This window comes from Rattus norvegicus, chromosome 8, assembly GCF_021556685.1.
Source record: "Rattus norvegicus strain SHRSP/BbbUtx chromosome 8, alternate assembly SHRSP_T2T, whole genome shotgun sequence".
Lineage (NCBI taxonomy): Eukaryota > Metazoa > Chordata > Mammalia > Rodentia > Muridae > Rattus > Rattus norvegicus.
In genome coordinates this window covers 45,696,449-45,716,786 of record NC_141541.1, presented here as the reverse complement: position 1 = coordinate 45,716,786, position 20,338 = coordinate 45,696,449, and the positions used below count along the sequence as shown (strand labels likewise).

General features: G+C 40.5%; 1 protein-coding gene across 4 annotated transcripts; it reads left to right on the top strand.

Annotated features, from left to right (window-relative positions):
• Positions 1-521: 521 nt before the first annotated feature.
• Dlg5l17 (discs large MAGUK scaffold protein 5 like 17) lies at positions 522-5,343 on the top strand. 4 transcript variants are annotated; one of them, NM_001430181.1, is given in 5 exon segments: positions 522-716; positions 1,755-1,923; positions 3,139-3,288; positions 3,923-4,109; positions 5,057-5,343. In NM_001430181.1, coding segments are annotated over 5 exon segments (648 nt in total). In that variant the 5' UTR covers positions 522-589; the 3' UTR covers positions 5,072-5,343.
• The last annotated feature ends 14,995 nt before the right edge of the window (positions 5,344-20,338 follow it).

The following is a 20,338-nucleotide window of genomic DNA, read 5'->3' as shown; positions in this document are numbered from 1 at the left end:
TTTCAACTCTTTCTCCTAAGGGATTTTGGGGCAACTGTCGAATGCTAAGTACAAGGCTTCATGAGTTTTCCCATAACACACACCCATGTTGCAACCTATCCTGCAGTCTATTTCTTGATGTGATTTCAAGCACATGTACATAAGGACACAGGAGAAACTTTTGACTGCATATTCAAACTGGTATTATTTCTCAGGAATTTTTAATGGCTAATATTGATGAATAAGGATAATTTGACTTAAGATGAGACATTTTTGGGCAGGATTTGGAGGGAAACATTCATTAAAATGCATAGGAATTACTCAGGTTTTTATAATCAAGCCTTGAGGAAAATTTGGCCTTGGAAGCAGGAGGTACTCAGGGGCTATGCCCTGGGAAGGTATCCTGGAAAGGGCACCTCAGCTTATGCACTATACAGGGAGATTATTAGCAGAGAGGCAAAGTCTGTTCACCATGACATCAGCTGACCCTTCTTGAACATTCTATTGTGTCCTAGAGAGTTCTTGGCATCCTCTGTGATGTCACCAGTGTTGTAGTAACCACCAGTGCCCTACTTTTTCTCAGTCCCTGCTTGCAGATACACAGGAAGACATGTATTCCCGTCTTCGCAAGCATTTTGGGAGAGTGAACGTTGATTTTGGACAGACTGGAGTGAGGGAATCTCGCCTTTCATCAAAAACAAATGATGGACAAAGAAAGCTGGCCTGGGGAATGCGGAGTAAGTTCTGTGAATTGTAGGCTGAGCTTTCTTTCAGAGGGAGAATAGGCTTAGGCTGACCTGTTTACCAATGGGCCTCAACAACTGGAGTATCTGCAAAGGAATTGAAATTCCATGAAGATCACAATTCCTGAAAGTCAAGGATTTGAGAACATTAGTTTGCCCATCCCCAAAGGGAGGATATGGTAAGGCCAATGCTATTATTCTGTGAACTTCTGGCCTTCATTTTTAAAGTGCATATGTTAAGTTACATTGATATAATAACACCATCAGGAGACATTGAGTGTCCATCTTTATTGAATTTAGACAGAGTATAAATCTAATTCACTTTCATTGCTTCTTTAAATAAAGTAGATCTCTGACTTTAGTATCAGGGAGAGAATTATGCTTCTGGCAATGACCTTATGTTCTTAGAACTCCTTTGACTTTTTCTAATTTTCAGGGATAGGACATCCTTAGCATTATACATTAGAGTTTGTGTGTTACGAACATCTTTTTACAGTTCCAAAACGATGTGGAGCAAGTACACCAAGATTCAGCCTGTAACCAATTGGTACTTCTGTGGCATTTGGTGTTTCAGACAGGGGAATTGATAAGTCTGTTGATGGTGACTTCCCCCTCAAAGCTTTTTAACTCCAAATGGGGTGGCCTAGAGTATCAGTGCAGGACATCTGAGTATCTCCAATCACTCAAAACTTTTGGAGGTTGAATTTATCATCTGACTTCTGAAAGTACAGGGGTTAGGGTCCTGAAAGAAAGTTGTACCCTGTTAAGTTGATAACAATCCTGTAGAAACCATCTCTGTGGTACTTGAGTATGGTTGGCAGGCATAGGGAACACCCGGCATCTGACATCTCTTGGTCTCTATAGAGGGCTGGGAGAGTTGACTTCCACTGAGGAGGTCTCTTAGGCAACAACAAACTCGTTGTGGTGACACTGTGTTCTACACATGCTCTTCTCCTGTTAGGGCATCGCCATGGTCTATGTACACTCCCCTAGTCTCTCCATGAATGTTCACTTGTGTTCTCCTACCTACAGAGGATGGGAGACTGACATCATCCCCTGGCCCTGTGGTAATCAACAAGGACGCCAACACGGAGAACACAGAAGAGCAGAGACTGATTAGACAGCTGCAGTCAGCTACTGAGGAGAGAAATGAGCTAAGAGATCTCCTGACTTACGTGACAGAGAGATACAGGAACAACAGGTATGCATTGCTCCAAACTGCCTTGTGTCACTCATGGACCTGCAATGTCACCTCCATCGTATTCTATTAAGGTGTTGGGTCTAGAAAGCTGTGCCTCCCAAAATACTCGTCCTAAACCTCATTTCTGATATAGAGGAGATTCAGAACCTGACCCTTGGTCAGGAGTGAGGTGGGAAATGGTCTCATCTGCTGCCTCCAGCTGAAAATCTGAACTTGTGGCCTTAGTGAGGATTCAGGGATAACGTTCCTGGAGCATGAGTTCCCAGTGTGCATTTGGAAAGCCCTTGACAGGTGGTAGCTTTGCAAGCTTCTAGGTGCTGTGAGTTTGGGTGTGTGCTAGGAAGGTGACTGAGTGCTGGACTCTTGTTGCAGTAGCCTGAGGTGACAGATCCCAAATTGTTCATCTCAATGTTTGACTAGATGGCCAGAGACACAGGCCTGCTCCTTCTTTCTTGTTTACCTCTGAGCCAATAATGTGGCATGCATTTCTACTGATTCTGATTGTTTCTCTGTTTCCATATTTGGCTCTCTTTCTCATTCTGTTACTGTTTACTTTTCTTTTCCTGTGCCTGTGTCCCACTTTCTGTATCTCTGTTTGTACACACTTACATGCATATGCACAATTTTTATATGTTTATATTCCCCCCACATACACTTGGAATCTAGGGGTCTATGTTTTCGCCTGAGTATTTACCTGTATAAAACTTTCATGCTGATGTGAGTGCTTTGTTTTGGGAGTCCCTCTTTCAACTGCACACTTCTTTGCAAATGTGCTCACATTTGTCTGTATATTTGTGCCTTTGGGCAGATTATAATTTTGTGGCGATTTCTGGTCTCAACTCCATAATTGTGTAAAATGTCTGTCTCTACAATATTAATTATTCACAAAGTAGAATTCCTGTTGTCAAAACAGGAAAATTGAAATCACAGTTTTCTAGGTCTTGGAGGCAGTAGAGCTTTGGCCTAGGCCCTTGTTAGCATAACTAGCTTGATTGCAGATCCAGCCCTTCTGATTGAAGAAAGGGAACTTGGGAACCCTTTATCTGGATTCCTAGCTTATGGTGTCTTAGGCCCAGAATACCAAGTTTCTGAAGCTGAAGAAGATGCCAATATGTACAATTCAGAAATTGTGCTTCCAAGGCTGGGGTACTAGAAGATCCACCCTGAGTTCATATATTCCTAAAAGAGGATGTTCACTGGGTTTTACTCTCCTAGGATCTGCCGCTACGTCAGGTCAAATCCATTTTATGAAAAATTGAAGATAAAGGAGAGGGAGGTCATGTCATTACTGCACAACTTAGAGATGAGGAACATCGAGCATTGTGAGAAATTTCAGGAGCTCCAGAAGGAGATTAACTTCTATCGGTGAGCACTGGTCAGAGAGGCCATTAACTGTGCTTTGCCCACACCTGCCTTCCTTTGTTCGGATTGGAGGTCTGCAGTTCTGACTCCATGTCTTGTGCTCCTTAAACATCACTGTGCCCTGGGCCTTTTGGACTCAGTTTTTAGGTCCACAGGAGACTGTTACTCATACCCAGAGTGTCTAGGCATCTTCAGAAGGCTCTAGGTAGACCAGTACTGATTCAGCTCACCAAATGGCTAATAGGCTGAACTGGGCCTCTGGGGTCACACCAGGTTCAACAAAACTCAATGTGTGGACCAACAGGATAACATGACCTTCCCTTAATTCTCCTGACCTCCTTTGAGGGTATTTGCCCACTATTAATTGATGTTACCCCCATGCATTTTACTTCCATTGATAGATGTATATCCCCTGTTTTTTTGGAGAGACATAGACTCTTCTTGGTACTTGGGTCACAGAAACAATTTATTCTTCCCTGAATTGGCTGCTTGATGTTTGTGCAGCAGCCTTATGTGTATCAAGATGTATTGTATGAAGTTTTCTTTGGTATCTGGGTCCAGGGCAAGTTTGTGGGACTTCGTAGTAGAAATGGGAGAAAGAAGCTGCAGGATCTAACTATGCAGAGTGTGTTTCCAGCAACCTGCCCAGCCAGATCCATATGGACAAGATATGTGTGCAGAAGAAGTTGTTCCCATTCAAGAAGGCGAGCAAAGCAGAACATCTGGATTGTGCACCACTGCTACAGAAATATTTGGTTGACTTGCACAAGAACGATAAGGATGAACAGGAGAAGAAGAGCAACCTCCAGACCCAGCCACATCTGGTAGGGACAAGCAGCTGTGTCAGCTTAACATCATCTCATTCCATTTGCTAATTTCATACTTGTTTGCTTTCCCCTACCAGCTTACTAATTTACACTCCCAACAGTACAACCACCTCATGCAATGGAATTGTTCATTGCTCTGTCTATGCTCAACTATTCTGGGAAGTCCAGCACTTTTCAGAAACTGAATGATTAACAAGTATGCTTTGCTGCTCTTTTTGAAGCTGCAGTCTAGAAATGGTGACAGACAATTGATATCATAATATTTCCTGTCCCAGTGATAGAATGGATGCTATGTAGTGCTTTGAACAAGTTTTGGTCCTGTGATCAATGATATTTTTTGGTCATGTGACCTCCAAGTTGGGAAGCACCTTTCAGGGATAATTACCGAGTGCAAATGGCAAATTAATCCTTGTCATTGTCTTTAATCTTGGTGACACATGGCCTTCACATTTCTTCCTGTAACCCAATGAGGTCTCTTCCCATTGCGCTGTTCATGGTGTGCACTGGTTTAACTCTGAGTCCCAGATGGGCAGCACACATTACTGTCAGGGTTGCTGTAGACTTTGCCCTGACCACAGACACACCAGCAACGTTATCAGTTAACACATCAATGGTGACCTCCAATAGAGCTGAGGTGGTACAAGGCAGAAACCTGACAGCTGGCATGCAGGTCTCCAACAAATCAGTGTCTGAATAACTGCCTTCCTCTCCCTGGTCTCAGAAAGTGCAAGAGAGCAGGAATGGGACACACAGCAGGAAGGGAGCATCCTGAAGAATCTGTTGCTTTCTCAGGAGTCCCCTGCTGACTACCATTCTGAATAGTAACAACATTTTTTGGATGAATATTATCCCTCACAGTTAATTTATTAATTGCTAAGAAACCCTAAATTTATCTTTCACTAAGCGAGCCTGACTGATTGAGGTCTTACTCCCTTTCTTTTTAGGATAACACCATTTGAGAGAAGACTTGGGGACTGCAATGCCATTTGCCTGCTAGAGGAGAAACAGCAATATAACTGTGCTTCAAAATGTTCACTAAGAATACGCTGTTTAGAAATATTTTTGTTATGATTTTAAATGAAGTTTTCTTTTTGTTATTTCATAGTTATATGTTCTTGTTAATATTTTTCACGTTTGAAAATACTTTTAAATATTTATATTAATATTCATTTTAATCCTTTTTTGTTTTAAATTGCATTCCTTATGAATAAAATTTGATTTGTAAGTCTTGACTCTGAAACCATCTTTCTTATTCAAGTGTTCTGTCCCCTCCTGTGCTCTTAAAACTGACGGCTAGAGATGGATTCTGCATGGTCCAGAGTTTCTGGCCTAAACAGTGAATTCAAAGTCACCAAGGGGTACTAAGTGTGATAGCGTATATTGGCTGGATAATGTGTTCTTTTCTTGGATGCACATTTTATGATGTGATCACTGCCATTCTTTATCCATGCGGTCATGTGTTCTGCTAATCTTAGTATATAATAGTCTACAACACACATTCATCATTGATCCTGTGTACCACATATTGACTAATATACACTCATAGTTGTAGAGCTGCAGAAAAATTGACAATGATTCCAAAGAAATATAGAAGTAATCATAATGGAGAACCATGTGCTTCATGCTTTCTTGTAGTACGCGGTCAATATACCCACACAGATAATGACCTTCAAAATCATCTTGGGAAATAGGTTTTGATAAATGCTGTTGTCCTAGACCATATATATGCTGTGTTTTTATTGTTGCGGATTAGGCGTAGAATGATCATTTATGTCAATGGGTCTTTTTCTCTACTGTATGTCTGTGGCTTGTCCTGGGTGAATTTCCCTCATAGTCCAAAAGAAGGAATCACATTCCCTGTTGTAGATGATTGTTAGGAACCACGTGCTTCTTCTGAGAGAGCAGTAGGTACTCTAACTTGTGAGGCATCACCACAGCTCCTGCAGGTGGGTTTTGTCTTTCTAGGGCATGTGCTCTCTTAGGTGGACAAGATCACCTCCAATTAAACAGAGAGACCTCAGGAAATGTGTATTCACATTTACCTTACTGAGCTGTGCAGGCTCAATGTGTTAGGCTACCAGGAATCCATACAGGGCCCTCTGTCATTCTGGATTCAGGATGTTATTCCAGCATCACTTAGTTTCCATATTAGAGCAGATCCTTCACCTAGTATCAGTGATGACCATATCTACTATGCACATTTATAAATACAGAATGGGGACTATCTTCCTGTAGGCCAGCTGCACATAATGAATTCTTTTGATAGATAGCAAGGAAATTATCGTAATCTAAGCAGTTTAAGGAGGAACCTAAGAGCAAAAATAGTGAATGTAGCCTACAGCTGTGAGCACATATTTCTTCTGGATAGCCAGCCTGTGCAAACCCAGAACCTAGTTGGGCCAGTAAAAGCTGCCTTTTTTTCCATGACAAATCTAGGTCCCTGTTGTAACAAGTATTTTTTCCAGGTGACTGATTTCCAATTTATGGAATTGAACTGATTTACTCAGAGTCTGAGTTACTCAAAACGTAAAAATACAGAAGTAATAATCCAGAATGTCCACAAACAGTTGCTATCACACCAGGGCTTTAAAGCTCAGCAGTTACAGAAGCAATGTAGTGTTTGTTTATTCTCAAACATAGGTCCTCTAGTCATTCATTATGAGCTAACCATGCCACAGAAAGAGTCATCTGTATCAAAACAGAAGCTAGTGGTAACTAGACATCCACCACACTATAACATTGTTACTGTATTTGAGGTCCTCAGTTACTATGTAAGGACCTGGGTCTTGCTACACATACTCATAATTTATAAGACTTCAAGACAATATGGGCTTTGTCCTGTTAATGCTACCATTGGCATACAATACCTTGGATAAATTCAACTGACTTCTGTAACAGGAAACAAAATTTCATGTCATCCCTTTCTGAACAAACTGTCCTTAGTGTAAAGTGTAATCTCAGGGGCCTTCCATTCTCTCTGTGATTCCCAAACATTTCAAGTCTTCAGACATTTCTGTCATTGTCCAGTACATGTCTTGAGATGTCCACATTGTCAGCTAGGTGTCTTCATCAGCTTGGCCTGTAATTTTCTAGAACATTAATAGTGTTCCAGCCTTAGGATTCAGTGTTACAGTACTTGCCAACCTGCTGAAAACCCTACTTTCCACCCTAGTCCTGTGTGCTATGGCAAAAGAAAATAACGAAACCCAATAGCACTTGAAGGTTAACCTCCAACAAAAGGAGAGGCTGCATATGACATTTTAAGTAACTCTAAGCCACCATTTCCCCACACCTTCCTCCATTTATTCAATTACTAGTATATTTTCATTAATGCTCACCTTATTTTGGTGTACAAAGAATATGCACCATGTCAGTAAAGTGTGTGTGTGTGTGTATGTGTGTGTGTGTGTGTGTGTGTGTGTATGTGTGTGTGTGTGTGTGTGTGTGTGTGTGTGTGTGTGTGTGTGTGTGTGTATGTTCATGTCTAGGTTTGTGCCTGTTCTTATATGAACTCACTATAAAATTTTATAAAATGACTTAAAAGACCCTAGTGAAAACTGTCGAGGTGCATGCAGACTTGCGTTACTACTCTCCCATGGTACCTTGCAGGAAACACTGAAACTATGGCCTACTTTAATATAGCCTGAATCCGGGCTCTGCATGGTACTCAGTAACATTTTGACATCGGCACCACTATAGAGAGCAGCAAAAGCTTCATTTAAGACATGCTGTTGGTACCAAGGTGAGGCAAAGCCTCGCCCCATAGAGAAACTGGTAGGATGTGATGGCAGCAAATAAACAGGCTTTTCCCTGTCCTGTCTGTCTTTCCATGCACAGAGGTCTCTCCTGCAGGAAATACTTTCACATGCTTCTTTAAAAGCACATGTTCCTCACATCTAGATCAGCTGTGAAAATAGACTTTTCCAAGTAAGTCTGAGTGCTCCCACTCCCAGCTCAGAGCTGCACCACCATAGGGTCCTCCAGCCACAATGAAGGGTAGGTCCCATGGAGGAGTTAGAGCAAAGTGCCCCTTCTGAAAAGTGACATAGAAAAGAAGGTTAAGAAATTATAGTCAACACCCAAGTGCTTCTTGTGGAGAAAGGAACCAGATCTCCCGGTTAAACAGTGTAGGCTCCCACATGACCCAGTTCTTTGCCTGGGGAAGATTTTCTGGACCTTAGTTGCCCTGTCAGAATGGGGATACATTCTTGATCCATGTTCACTCCCACAACAAAACTCCTTCCCAAGAAGTCCTTGAGTTGACCAAGGTCCTTCTAGGACCAACTGACAAGAGAGAACAGAGTGAATCCAAGGGAAGAGAAGAGGCCAGAATGATTATAACATGCAGAAATCCCCCAAATCATCCACCTAACAACTCTAGGGTTTGTGCATATTGTGGATTTCAGAATCTTAAGGTCAGATTTTTCTGATAACACCTGCTAGGTGAAGCTGAAGTCTACTGTAGGTGGGATTATCCCAGGCAGGGAGGTGATCTGGGTCTTCAGGCCTGGCCAGCTTCTTCATTCTCCTGAAAGTAATTGTTGGTCAGCTCTAAATCTGAAGTGGGAGTTGGTTTTTCTCAACTCAAAGAGATATTTCAATTCTCATACACTATGTGAGAGACACACAGTTACCCACGGGGGATTTGAACTTACTTCTATACAAGCGACGGTTGTCCGAAAGAGGGAAACCATTCCTGTCTTTAGCATTCTGCCTTTATCAGAGACTACAAGGACTAGCTTCCTGGACAGACATGTCCAAGCAGACAGACATTGTAAGGGGGAAAATTGAGGTAAGAAATGTGCTGGGGACAGTGATTTCCGATTGTGCCTTTAGCAAGAAAACTCTGTTGTCATTAAGGCAAGCAGCCTTGAGCTTGCGGACACTTGTCACTACTTCTCGGTGTCTCTGCCATTATGACTACTCCAGGTCCTCCTTATATAAAGGCTTTCTTTTAAAAAAAATTATATAAAGCAATGTTTCTCAGCCTGTGAGGCACAACCTCTCACATTGACAGCATATCAGATACGTTGCATATAAGATACTTTGCATATTATGACTTATAAGAACAGCAATATCAAGTATGAAGTAGCAATGAAAATTTTATGGTTGGGGTCACCACAGCATGAAGAGCTGTATTAAAGAGTTGCAGCACTAGGAGTGTTGAGACCCACTGCCATAGAAGCTGACACATGGGAACAGACTCCTCACATGAGTAGAGGCACATGGCAAGGGATACTGTGTCCCACCCTAGGACCCAGAGGCAGGATCTATCCCAGGAGTCTGTGTGCTCATCTTGTCTTCAGTTCTCCCAGGTTCAAGAATAGCATTGATCATCTCAGGAGAGTCAGCTTGCACAGCCCACATCAGGCCCAAAGCTTCCCTTCACAGAGAAGGATGTGGGTGTAACTGACAGCCAGTGAGACTGAGGGATCTAATGATAATTGGTTCTGAGCTGTGATTTCTTCACCTGTAAAATGGAGGCCTTTCTGCTGAATTGGGTTGTTGTGGAGATGGACAGAACATACACACTGATCAGGGCCTCCCTGGCATGGTTAATTGGAAATTTTCTCTGGTGATGCATTTAAAAGTAAAATCTCCAGCCACATGGGGTTAGATGCCGGGCACCTTACAGGTGGTGTAAACATACTGTGACTGTAATGCTACCTCGAATTTACACCCTAGGCTCTTGTTTTGAATTTAAAAAGACGAATCAAGTATAAACTGCCAATGTGAAATAGTCATGATCAGAATGAAGCTAATTCCTGTGAAGTCATTTAATTTTTCTTTTTCTGCATCTATATTGAAGGCATCTAGAGTAGCACTAAATGAGATCCTAAAGCCTTCTATTAAAGTGCTACCCATCCATTCCTCTCTCCTTGAGGACCTCTCAGGTGACTAAAGGAAACCTGATTTCTTGTCAGATTGTTCCCAGCTGGTGTGATCTCTCTGTCCATGGACCTTGCCAAACGCTGCAGAGCCAATGTGCTGTTTCACAACACAAAATTACAGACATTAATTTTACCAATGAAGTTCCTGGACTCAGATGCTGACGTCAAGTAAAGCTCCCAAGTGTCCTTCCTATTCACTGACCTCCCAGACGAAGGGCATTCTTGGTCCCTCTGAACACTTTCTTAAATATCCTTCAAATCAAAGACTTTCCATTGCCTTAGTTATCTTCATTTGCTTTCAAGTCCTGCCTTGATCTGCTCTGTACCTAAGTGCACTTTTTACCTTTGCAATAAAGGTGTGTGGTAGGTGAGCCATACAGTAATAAAGTCCATGTTTACAGCAAACAAACGGCTCTTGTATAAATATCTGTGCCCTGGCAATGCTATAACACAAAATAGTTTTTCATTAAATAATACATTCTTTGAGATCACAGTCTTATATTTTGTAACATAACTTACAAATGTTCTCTCTATTATATAAATCAAGTTCCCTCATGTGTATTCTGGTCTTTCTCTGTCATGTCTGATTGCATCATCGTAGGAATCCCAGGGAACATAAATCCTGGGCTTTAGAAACTGTTGTATTTGGCCAACCAGGAAAGAAACCCATCTAGGAGACTACTGATACTTGACACTCAAGTTCACCTCCCTATTTTCATATACTTTATGGCAAGAGGTCACCATTCCTGACCATGTCTCATTGTCCAACAGGATAATAAATTGAAGAGTTGGGGTCAAGGAGGTCACCCAAGAAAGCACAAAAATCCATCTCAGATAAACATTTACAATATATTGAATCCAAAATATCCATGAATTTCAGGACACAACTTAAGTCTAAACCTAAGGATAACAGATATAGAAGAGAATTGAAAAGGCCAAAAAAAAAAAAAAAAGAAAAAAAAACCAACAATCCTACAAAACATCAAATTAATTGTAGGAGAAAAATTCCTTCCTTCACAAAAAAATTAAAACATTAAGTGCACAGATCCAAGAAAGAACATTAAAATGGGGTAAGGTATAAATATCCAGTACCAAATGAATTCAGACCTATTTGAATTACACCACATTTCTCAACAGAGACTCTAATAGCCAGAAAATCTTAGGCAGATGTAATGCAGACCCAAGCTCCTATACATTGTGTAATTCCCAATCACCATAAATGGAGAAACCAAGATATTACATGACAAAATCAAATTTAAACAATATTTTTCTCCAAGAAAGCACAAAAGAGGGTGATAGGAGGTAAAATCCAAGACAATGAATTATATTTTACCCAAGAAAAGCCAAGAAATTAATCATCTGACAAAAATTTCAAGAAAGGACACAATAATAATTTCGACTATAACCAGAAAAAGAAGAGAAAGCAGCAATCATTGGTCTTTAATATCTAACCAGACCCTCTGTGACCAATTCCCCATCTCCTAGGAATCTAACTGCAAGCCAACGTGTATACAAGTATGGGTCTATGGTCCTAGGTACTGTGTATAAGAGGATTGATTTTTTTGTATCAATGTGGTTGTAGGACCTTGACTCTGGTAGACCTGTTGCCCCACCAAATGGAGATCCTAGAGGTGTGAGGTGGGTATGAATATGTGTGAGTTGGGGAGCACTGTTATATAGGGAAAGCTGAGCAGAAATGTAATGATAGGCTTCATTAGGGGATTAGAAAGAGGAACAATATTGGAAATGTAAATAAATAAAATAAACAATTAATAAGAGATAGCCAAAAATCAAATAAAAAGTAAAAAGGTAAAGGAAAAATTAAACCAACCAAAAAAAAAAAAAGAAAGAAAGAAAGAAAGAAATAAAGAAAGAAAAAAAAGAAAACCCTGTAGAGGATTGACCTAATTCTGCTTGTATTTTAATGTTGATTGGTAGAATGTAAGACTGGTTAAACCCCCCAAAAAAGTGATTCTGCTCCCAGTTAATTGTGATTATAAAGAAGAACAGCAGAGAGATTGTGGAGGTGAGTTTTTGAGGGCTTTGGTAGAGAGGATCACTAGGAGGGAAGAAGGAAGAAGTTGCTGGCAAAGAAGAAAAGACTAATGGATGCGATGGTGAGGAAGGAGGAAGCAGGACAGCAGCCACGGTTTAAGGCAGAGGATAGCCTGATCCTGAGCTGTCCAGGTGGAACAAAGAGCTGCCAAGATGCTGCATAGTAAGTAAGAGTTCAGAGTCATTGTTTGGAAATGAGACCTATTTCCACGCAGGACAGGCAGCTGCCCAGCTAATGTGCTGATTAAGGGATATTATAAATAATAAAAAACTATGTATAACCAGTAAGCCAGCTCTATAGAGGATCCTAATAGGAATACTTTATTTGCAGGGAAGGATAAAATACCAGAGGACACAGGAAATAAATTTACACCACTAGGACAGTCAATCAAAAGTAGCCTAAAAAATCTCATAAATTAACCAAATGTTATGTTATCAGATAGCTATGAAACTACAGATTCGTTCTAATAGTGTTTGTGATTTCTTTTGCTTCTGCATTCTGACCACTTAACAGCTCATATGCAAATAAACAAAACAGGAAGAGCAGAAGTAAGTGACATCATCAGGCAAAAGGAACTAACAAACTACAGTGTACTATACATATATTTTCTATCAGCCTGTGGACATTTCTCCAAAATTGACCAGAGAGTAGGAAAAAAAGCAAGCCTCAGAAAATATAAGATCGTTGAAATAATGTTGTGTGTTCTATCTGAGCCCAAAGGAATCAAACTGGTATCACACAATTAAAAGTACAGAAAATACAGACACTCATGGAAAGTAAGTAACATAAACAATATACTACTGAAAGGGTAAGGGGAGAAATAAATAAGGAAAAATGAAAAATTCCTAGAAATGAGTGACATTGAAAACACAACCACCATCCACAGATCTATATGATACAACAAAAGTTTATGAATTATGTTTCAATCAGCAAAGCCAGAGGAGTGAACCCATCTAATCTCTTTCTCTTCTGTCAGAAGGAGAGAATGTGGAGTGTGGCTATTGCGATTATGCCTTGAATTGGCTCGCTATCCTTCCCAACTTCACTTTGCAATGATAACATATGTGATTTGGCATTACACATTGGATGTGTGTAATTGGCCATTTGATTTCATAGGGTGAATAATTAAGGGACTGCCTGCAGTTTTATGAAGCTGTTTGGATAAACTGTGTAGACGGTAAAGAATATAGGGCTTTTGCAAAGCGAGCTAAGTGCATTTTTCATTATGATATGTTTAAGATCCTATGGACAATTGGGAGTAGAATGTGGTCTTTTGAATGATAATGGTCTCCATAAACTCACATGTATGAATGTTTGTTGCTAGTTAGAGGAAATGTTCGGGAAGAAGTAGAAGATATAGTTTTGTTTTGTTTTGTTTTGTTTTGTTTTTTGTAGGATTGTTCTGGGATTGGCCTTTGAGGTTTCCAAATTCAATACCATTTACACTTAAGTCTCATTTCCTAGTGTCCAACTAGCAGATAAGATGTAAGATCTCAGCTAGTTCTCTAGAAACACGGTGACCTACCTGCTGCCATGTACCCCTGCATACTGATCACAGACTCATGATCCTTGAAACAATAAGCCCCAATAAACTCTTTCTTCGAAAAGTTCCCTTGCTCATGGTGTCTCTTCGCAGCCTATAAAACAAACAAAGATTGGAAGGAACACATAAGTGAAAAATTTCTCAATAAAATCCTGGCAAATAAAATTCAGACATATACCAAACATATCAGGTACCATGATCAAGCTGGCTTGACTCCAGAGGGGCAAGAATGTCTCAACAAATACAAATGAATAAACAATTCACCACATAAAACCAAGAACGGGAAACACATGATCATTGCACTAGAGGCAGACAATTTCTTTGGCAAAGTCTCACAGTGATACACAAAATAGTCCTGGAGAATCTGGGATATGGAGAAGATACACCTTAACTATATAATGGCAATATACAAGGCCAACAGCATCCTAACTGGAGAATATCTTGATGCATTTCACTAAAATAATAATAAGTCACAGGTGTTCAATCTTTTCATCTAATCCAAGTATATATGAAGTCTTCTCCAAAACGGAAAATAGAAAGATGGAAAGGCATGTCCATATGAAGGAAAGCAGTCAGAGTATTCTCATTTGCAGGTGATATGATCTATATGTAAAGAACACTACAGTTCCACTAGAAAACTCCTACAGCTCATGGTCCCATTAACTGAAATCACATTAAAATCAATAAAATTCCTGTATAGCAACAATAAATATCAACAAACATACCAAAAAAAAAAACAAAAACATTCAGAATAGCTTTAAAAATCTTGTGATAAATCTAAGAAAGTGAAGACTTGTTACAATGAAAACATTACAAAAAGTAAGAAAAATTGAAGAAACCAGAAAATGAAAAGACCTTTCATTTTCATGCATCACTATGATTAATATTGTTATATCAAATCCTACCAGAATCATTTACTAGTTAACATCCATCCTGTCCTAATTAGGATGCAGGGCTTTATGGGAATGAAAAAAAGATCTCAAAATCCATGAAAGCACAAATGAGCAGGGCAGTCAGACACTGCTAAATAGTAAGACAGTACATCACTGCAGGATGCATCACCTTTAATAATTTCAAGTACATTTTGGGGAATAGTAAAAAAGAAACCCAGCCTGTTGATGTCATGAGAACAGACACAAAGTCTATAGGAATTATATAAAAGACCCAGTTATCGGTGTATGTTCTCATCAGCCTCTGGTTTTTGAAAAAGAGGCCAAACTAACAAACAAAAGAAAACAAAAAACCCACCACCACCACCACCTCCACACACGAGATGCAGTTTTCAATCTGTTTCTTGCAACCCCTTCTCAGGGCAATCACTCATGAGACATACATTGTACAGGGTAATTACATTACAATTCCAAAGAGTAGTAATCTTACATTTATGACTTAGCAATGACATAATTTTGTAATTGGGGGTTGGTTACCACAATGTGAAAAACTGGATTCCTTGAGATGTTTTTGGTCATGGTAGTTTTTTGCAGTAATAGATATGTGACGGATATATAAACTGGAACCAGCACTAGTGGACTTTTTTTTGCGAGGAATCTCTTGTTTTTTGGAGGAGGGTGTAAGATTTTATAGTGGGAAAACTTTTGAAATATATAAGCAGATCATAACAGTCCATTTTAGTTTGCCACATGAGAGACATAAGTATTGTGAGTATTGTGCAAAATAGAGCTTCTCTGAAAGCCTTCAAAGGATTGCAGGAATTCTATTGGTGACTGGCATAGAAGTAATTAACATTATTTTGGCAAACAATCTCTCTCTTTTCTGCCTGTATACTAAGAAGATAAATGAAGCTATATAAAATAGTAATTGACCAATTATTTTGAACAAACATCAAGAGGTAGATAGTGTGTGACCTTCCTCAAATTGTATGAATGTGTGTTTGTATTTTCAATTGTTAATGTAGCAAAGACTTCAGTTATTCCCTCCACATTCAGGGCCTGAAAGCATAGGAAACTGTAAGAAATCACAGGATTTGGAAAATATCCCAATTATTGCAAGGTCCCCAAAACTTGTTGTCACCCCACACTCATAGGGATACAACTTTAGAGAACATGACACCTTCATTCTCAAAAGAAGGATGGGTGGCTGCATATTGGTCTTCAGTGGGTTAGAGATGTTTATTGTCATTTAGTGGGTTGGATGCAAGTTTTTACTGGTCATGGAATGTGAGGAAACAGTGAAGGAGAATAGAATCAGGGACATCTTACTTACTTTCTCTTTCTCTCCTCAACCCTTTATCTCTCCTATCTAGGGTTTTGGGAAGCAGGAGAAAGGGGCTAACATGACAAAAAGCATAGATTATTCAATCTTTTTTTATACTAGGAAGCAACACCAAGTGTCAAATATTTTAGGATGACATGGAATTTGAATGATGATAGAATTTCATATTATACTTGAATAAATGATTAAACTCTTGTTTAAGATATAAGTATATGCATCTTATTCACAATACGGTATAAAATTCTAATTGTATAAAATTACTACTGTACACTGCCATGGATAATTAAGGAATGCAAATAGTACTATCCAACTATAAATAATCAGTGTTCTAGAGATGTTAGGTACTTGTTTAGTTAGGTACAGAAATAAGCTTTATTTAGCTTCTTGTATATGTATTCAAATTAAACAGTAAATCCTTTGAAAAAATTCCACATTTGTGCACTGAGATAGACTTTACATAAAAAGATGGTTCTCTAATTCTTTAGAGATCTGAAGAATCTGCCATTTCAGTTGTCCTAGTAGTCAAAGGCTTTTCACAGTGGGAGAGACCTCAAGTCCGGGCAGTGTCCTCATGCTATTCTGAAGAAAATGATGGGCACTAAAGAACCCTAACTGGAGTGTCCTTAAATGTGGCAAAGTGGCCATGGGGTGAAACACTACCCACTTACCTCCACTGCTGCCAGAAAGCTGTCCAGACTGTGGAGAAGGGGATCATGGGGAAGTCTATTGTCCCAGGCTTTGGAGAGAAAGTGAGGATAGTCCTTCAAACGACCTACTTCAAAGGATTGTTGTCAGAGCCCCTGGCCCATTCAATTGACACTGGATGCCACAATGACACAAGAATATTTGCTGACTGTCTGTCACGGTAGCCAACAATTTCTGTCATTTCTTTAGAATTGGAAGCTATTAGCTCTGAATTTCCTGTTTCTTCAGGCAACATTTCTCCTTCTCAGGTCTCAGATGGAGATGATTAGATAGTTTACTGTTAAATTTTCTTGTCATGAGACACAGAAAAGAAAACGAGTTCACCATCACACAGGAATGTGACAACTAGGAACCTGGACAGGACCAGGGTGGACATGGGAGGTCCAGAATGAGGGGCACGACAGACAACCCACTGCAGCATCAAAATGCCGCCACAACCCCTCTGGCACCATAAATCCTGAGCCCCTACGGGTTTGACAACAGAGTGTGCATGGCCTGACTGCTGCCCCGGACTTTTCAAAGCTTGTATCACCCCCGAGCACTTAGAAGAGCTCAGAGCTTAGAGAGCTTAGAGATGCCCAGAAGCTGCTGCTGTAGTAGGAGGCAGTTTCAGCTGTTGGAGGTGGAGATAGAGGCAGAGGTGGGATGGGAGGAGTTTCCCTGGAAGGACCAGAACAGAATTGTATTCTGAGCTTTCTGTCAAATGGAGTATAGGTTTAGGCTGATATTTCTAACAATGGGCCACAACAACTGGAGCATCTACAACGGAATTGAATTTCCATGAAGATCACAATTCCTGAGAGTCAAAGATTTCAGAACATTAGTTTTCCCATACCCAAAGGGAGGATATGGTAAGGCTAATGCTATTATTCTGTGAACTTCTGACCTTTACTTTTAAAGAGCATATGTTACATATGTTATGTTACATTGATAAAATAACACCATCAGGAGACATTCAGGCTCCAACATTTCTGAATTTAGACAGGGCATCAATCTACCTCGCTCTCATTGCTTCTTTACATACAGTAGAAATCTGACTTTAGCTTGCCCTGTAATTTTGTAGAACATTAATAGTGTTCCAGGCTTAGGATTTCATTCACTGTTACAGTACTTACCAAACATGCTGAAAACCCTAGCTTCCACCCTAGTCCTGCGTGCTATGGAGAAAGAAAATAACGAACCCCAGTTGCACTTGAAGTTTACCCACCAACAAAAGGAGAGCCTGCAAAGGACCTTTTAAGTAACTATAAGCCACAGTCTCTACACAGCTTCCTCCATTTATTCAATTATTAGTATATTTTCATTAATGCTCACCTTAGTTTTGGTGTACAAAGAATATGACCATGTCAGTAAAGTATATGTGTGTGTGTGTGTGTGTGTGTGTGTGTTTGTGTGTATGTTCCTGTCTATGTTTGAGCCTGTTCTTCCATGAACTCACTATAAAATTTTATAAAATGACTTAGAAGACTGTAGTGAAAACTGTTCAGGTTCATGCAAACATGCGTTACGACTATCCCATGGTATCTTGCAGATAACACTGATACTGTGGCCTACTTTAATACAGCCTAAGTCCGGGCTCTGCATGGTACTCATTGACATTTTGACGTCGGAACTACGACAGAAATCAGCAAAAGGTTCATTTATTACATGCTGTTTTTACCAAGGTGAGGCAAAGCCTCGCCCCATATTAGAGACTGGTAGGATGTGATGGCAGTACATAAACTTGCTTTTCCCTGTCCTGTGTGTCTTTGCCTGCAGAGGTCTCTCCTGCAGGAAATACTTTCACATGCTTCTTTAAAAGCACCTGTTCCTCACATCTAGATCAGCTGTGAAAAGAGGCTTCTCCAAGTCAGTCTGAGTGCTCCCACTCCCAGCTCAGAGCTGCAACACCATAGGATCCTCCAGCCACAATGAAGGGTAGGTCCCATGGAGGAGTTAGAAGAAAGTGCCCCTTCTCAGAAGTGACTTAGAACAGAAGGTTGAGAAGTGACAGTCAACACCCAAGTGCTTCTTCCTGGAGAAAGCAACCAGATCTCCCTGTTAAACAGTGTAGTCTATCACAGGAGCCAGTTCTTTGCCTGCAGAAGATTTTTCTGGAGATTAGTTGCCCAGGCAGAATGGGGTTACATTCTTGATCCATGCTCACTCCCACAACAAAAGCTCCTCCCCTAGAAGTCCTTGAGTTGACCCAAGTCCTTTTAAGACCAACAGACAAGAGAGAACAGAGTGCATCCAAGGGAAGAGAAGAGGCCAGAATGATTATAACCTGGAGAAATCCCCCAAATCAGCCACCTAACAACTCTAGGGTTTGTGCATATTGTGGATTTCAGAATCTTAAGGTCCGATTTTTCTGATAACAACTGCTAGGTGAAGCTGAAGTCTACTGTAGGTGGGATTATCCCAGGCAGGGAGGGGATCTGAGTATCCAGGCCTGGCCAGCTTCTTCATTCTCCTGGAAGTAATTGTTGGTCAGCTCTAAATCTGAAGTGGGAGTTGGTTTTTCTCAACTCAAAGAGATATTTCAATTCTCATACACTATGTGAGAGACACACAGTTACCCACGGGGGATTTGCACTTACTTCTATACAAGTGACTGTGGGCCAAAAGAGGGAAACCATTCCTGCCTTTAGCATTCTGTCTTTATCAGAGAATACAGGGACTAGCTTCCAGGATAGACATGTCCAAGAACACAGACATTGTAAGGGGGAAAACTGAGGTAAGAAATGTCATGGGCCAGTGATTTCAGATTGTACCTTTAGCCAGAAAATCTCTGGTGGCATTAAGGCAAGCAGCCTTGGGCCTGCTAAAACTTGTCACCACTTCACGGTGTCTCTGCCTTTATGACTGCTCCGGGTCCTCCTTATATGAAGGCCTTTCTTTAAAAAAAAATATATAAAGCAATGTTTCTCAGACTGTGAGGCACAACATCACACACAGATTGCATATCAGATACCTTGCATATTATGACTTATAAGTACTGCAAAATTGATTAGGAAGTAGCAATGAAAAAATTTTATACTTGGGGTCACCACAGCATGAAGAGGTGTATTACAGAGTTGCAGCACTAGGAGTGTTGAGACCCACTGCCATAGAAGCTGACACATGGGAACAGATTCCTCAGAGGAGGAGAGGCACATGGCAAGGGATACTGTGTCCCACCCTAGGACCCAGAGGCAGGATCTATCCCAGGAGTCTGTGTGCTCATCTTGTCTTCAGTTCTCCCAGGTTCAAGAAGAGCATTGATCATCTCAGGAGAGTCAGCTTGCACAGCCCACATCAGGCCCAAAGCTTCCCTTTACAGAGAAGGATGTGGGTGTAACTGACAGCCAGTGAGACTGAGGGATCTAATGATAATTGGTTCTGAGCTGTGATTTCTTCACCTGTAAACTGGAGGTGTTTCTGCTGAAGTGGGTTGTCGTGGAGATGGACAAAGCATACACACTGATCAGGGCCTCCCTAGCATGGTTGATTGTAGATTTTCTCTGGTGATCCAGTTAAAAGTAGAATCTCTAGCCACGGAGTGTTAGATGCTGGGCACCTTAAAGGTGGTGTAAATATACTGTGATTCTAATGCTACCTCGAATTTACACCCTAGGCTCTTGTTTTGAATTTAAAAAGACAAATCAAGTACAAACTGCCAATGTGAAATAATCATGGTCAGAATTGATCTAATTCCTGTGAAGTTATTTAGTTTTTATTTTTCTGCATCTAACTTGAAGGCATCTAGAGTAGCACTATTGAGATCCTAAATCCTTCTATTAAGGTGCTACCCATCCATTCCTCTCTCCTTGAGGACCTC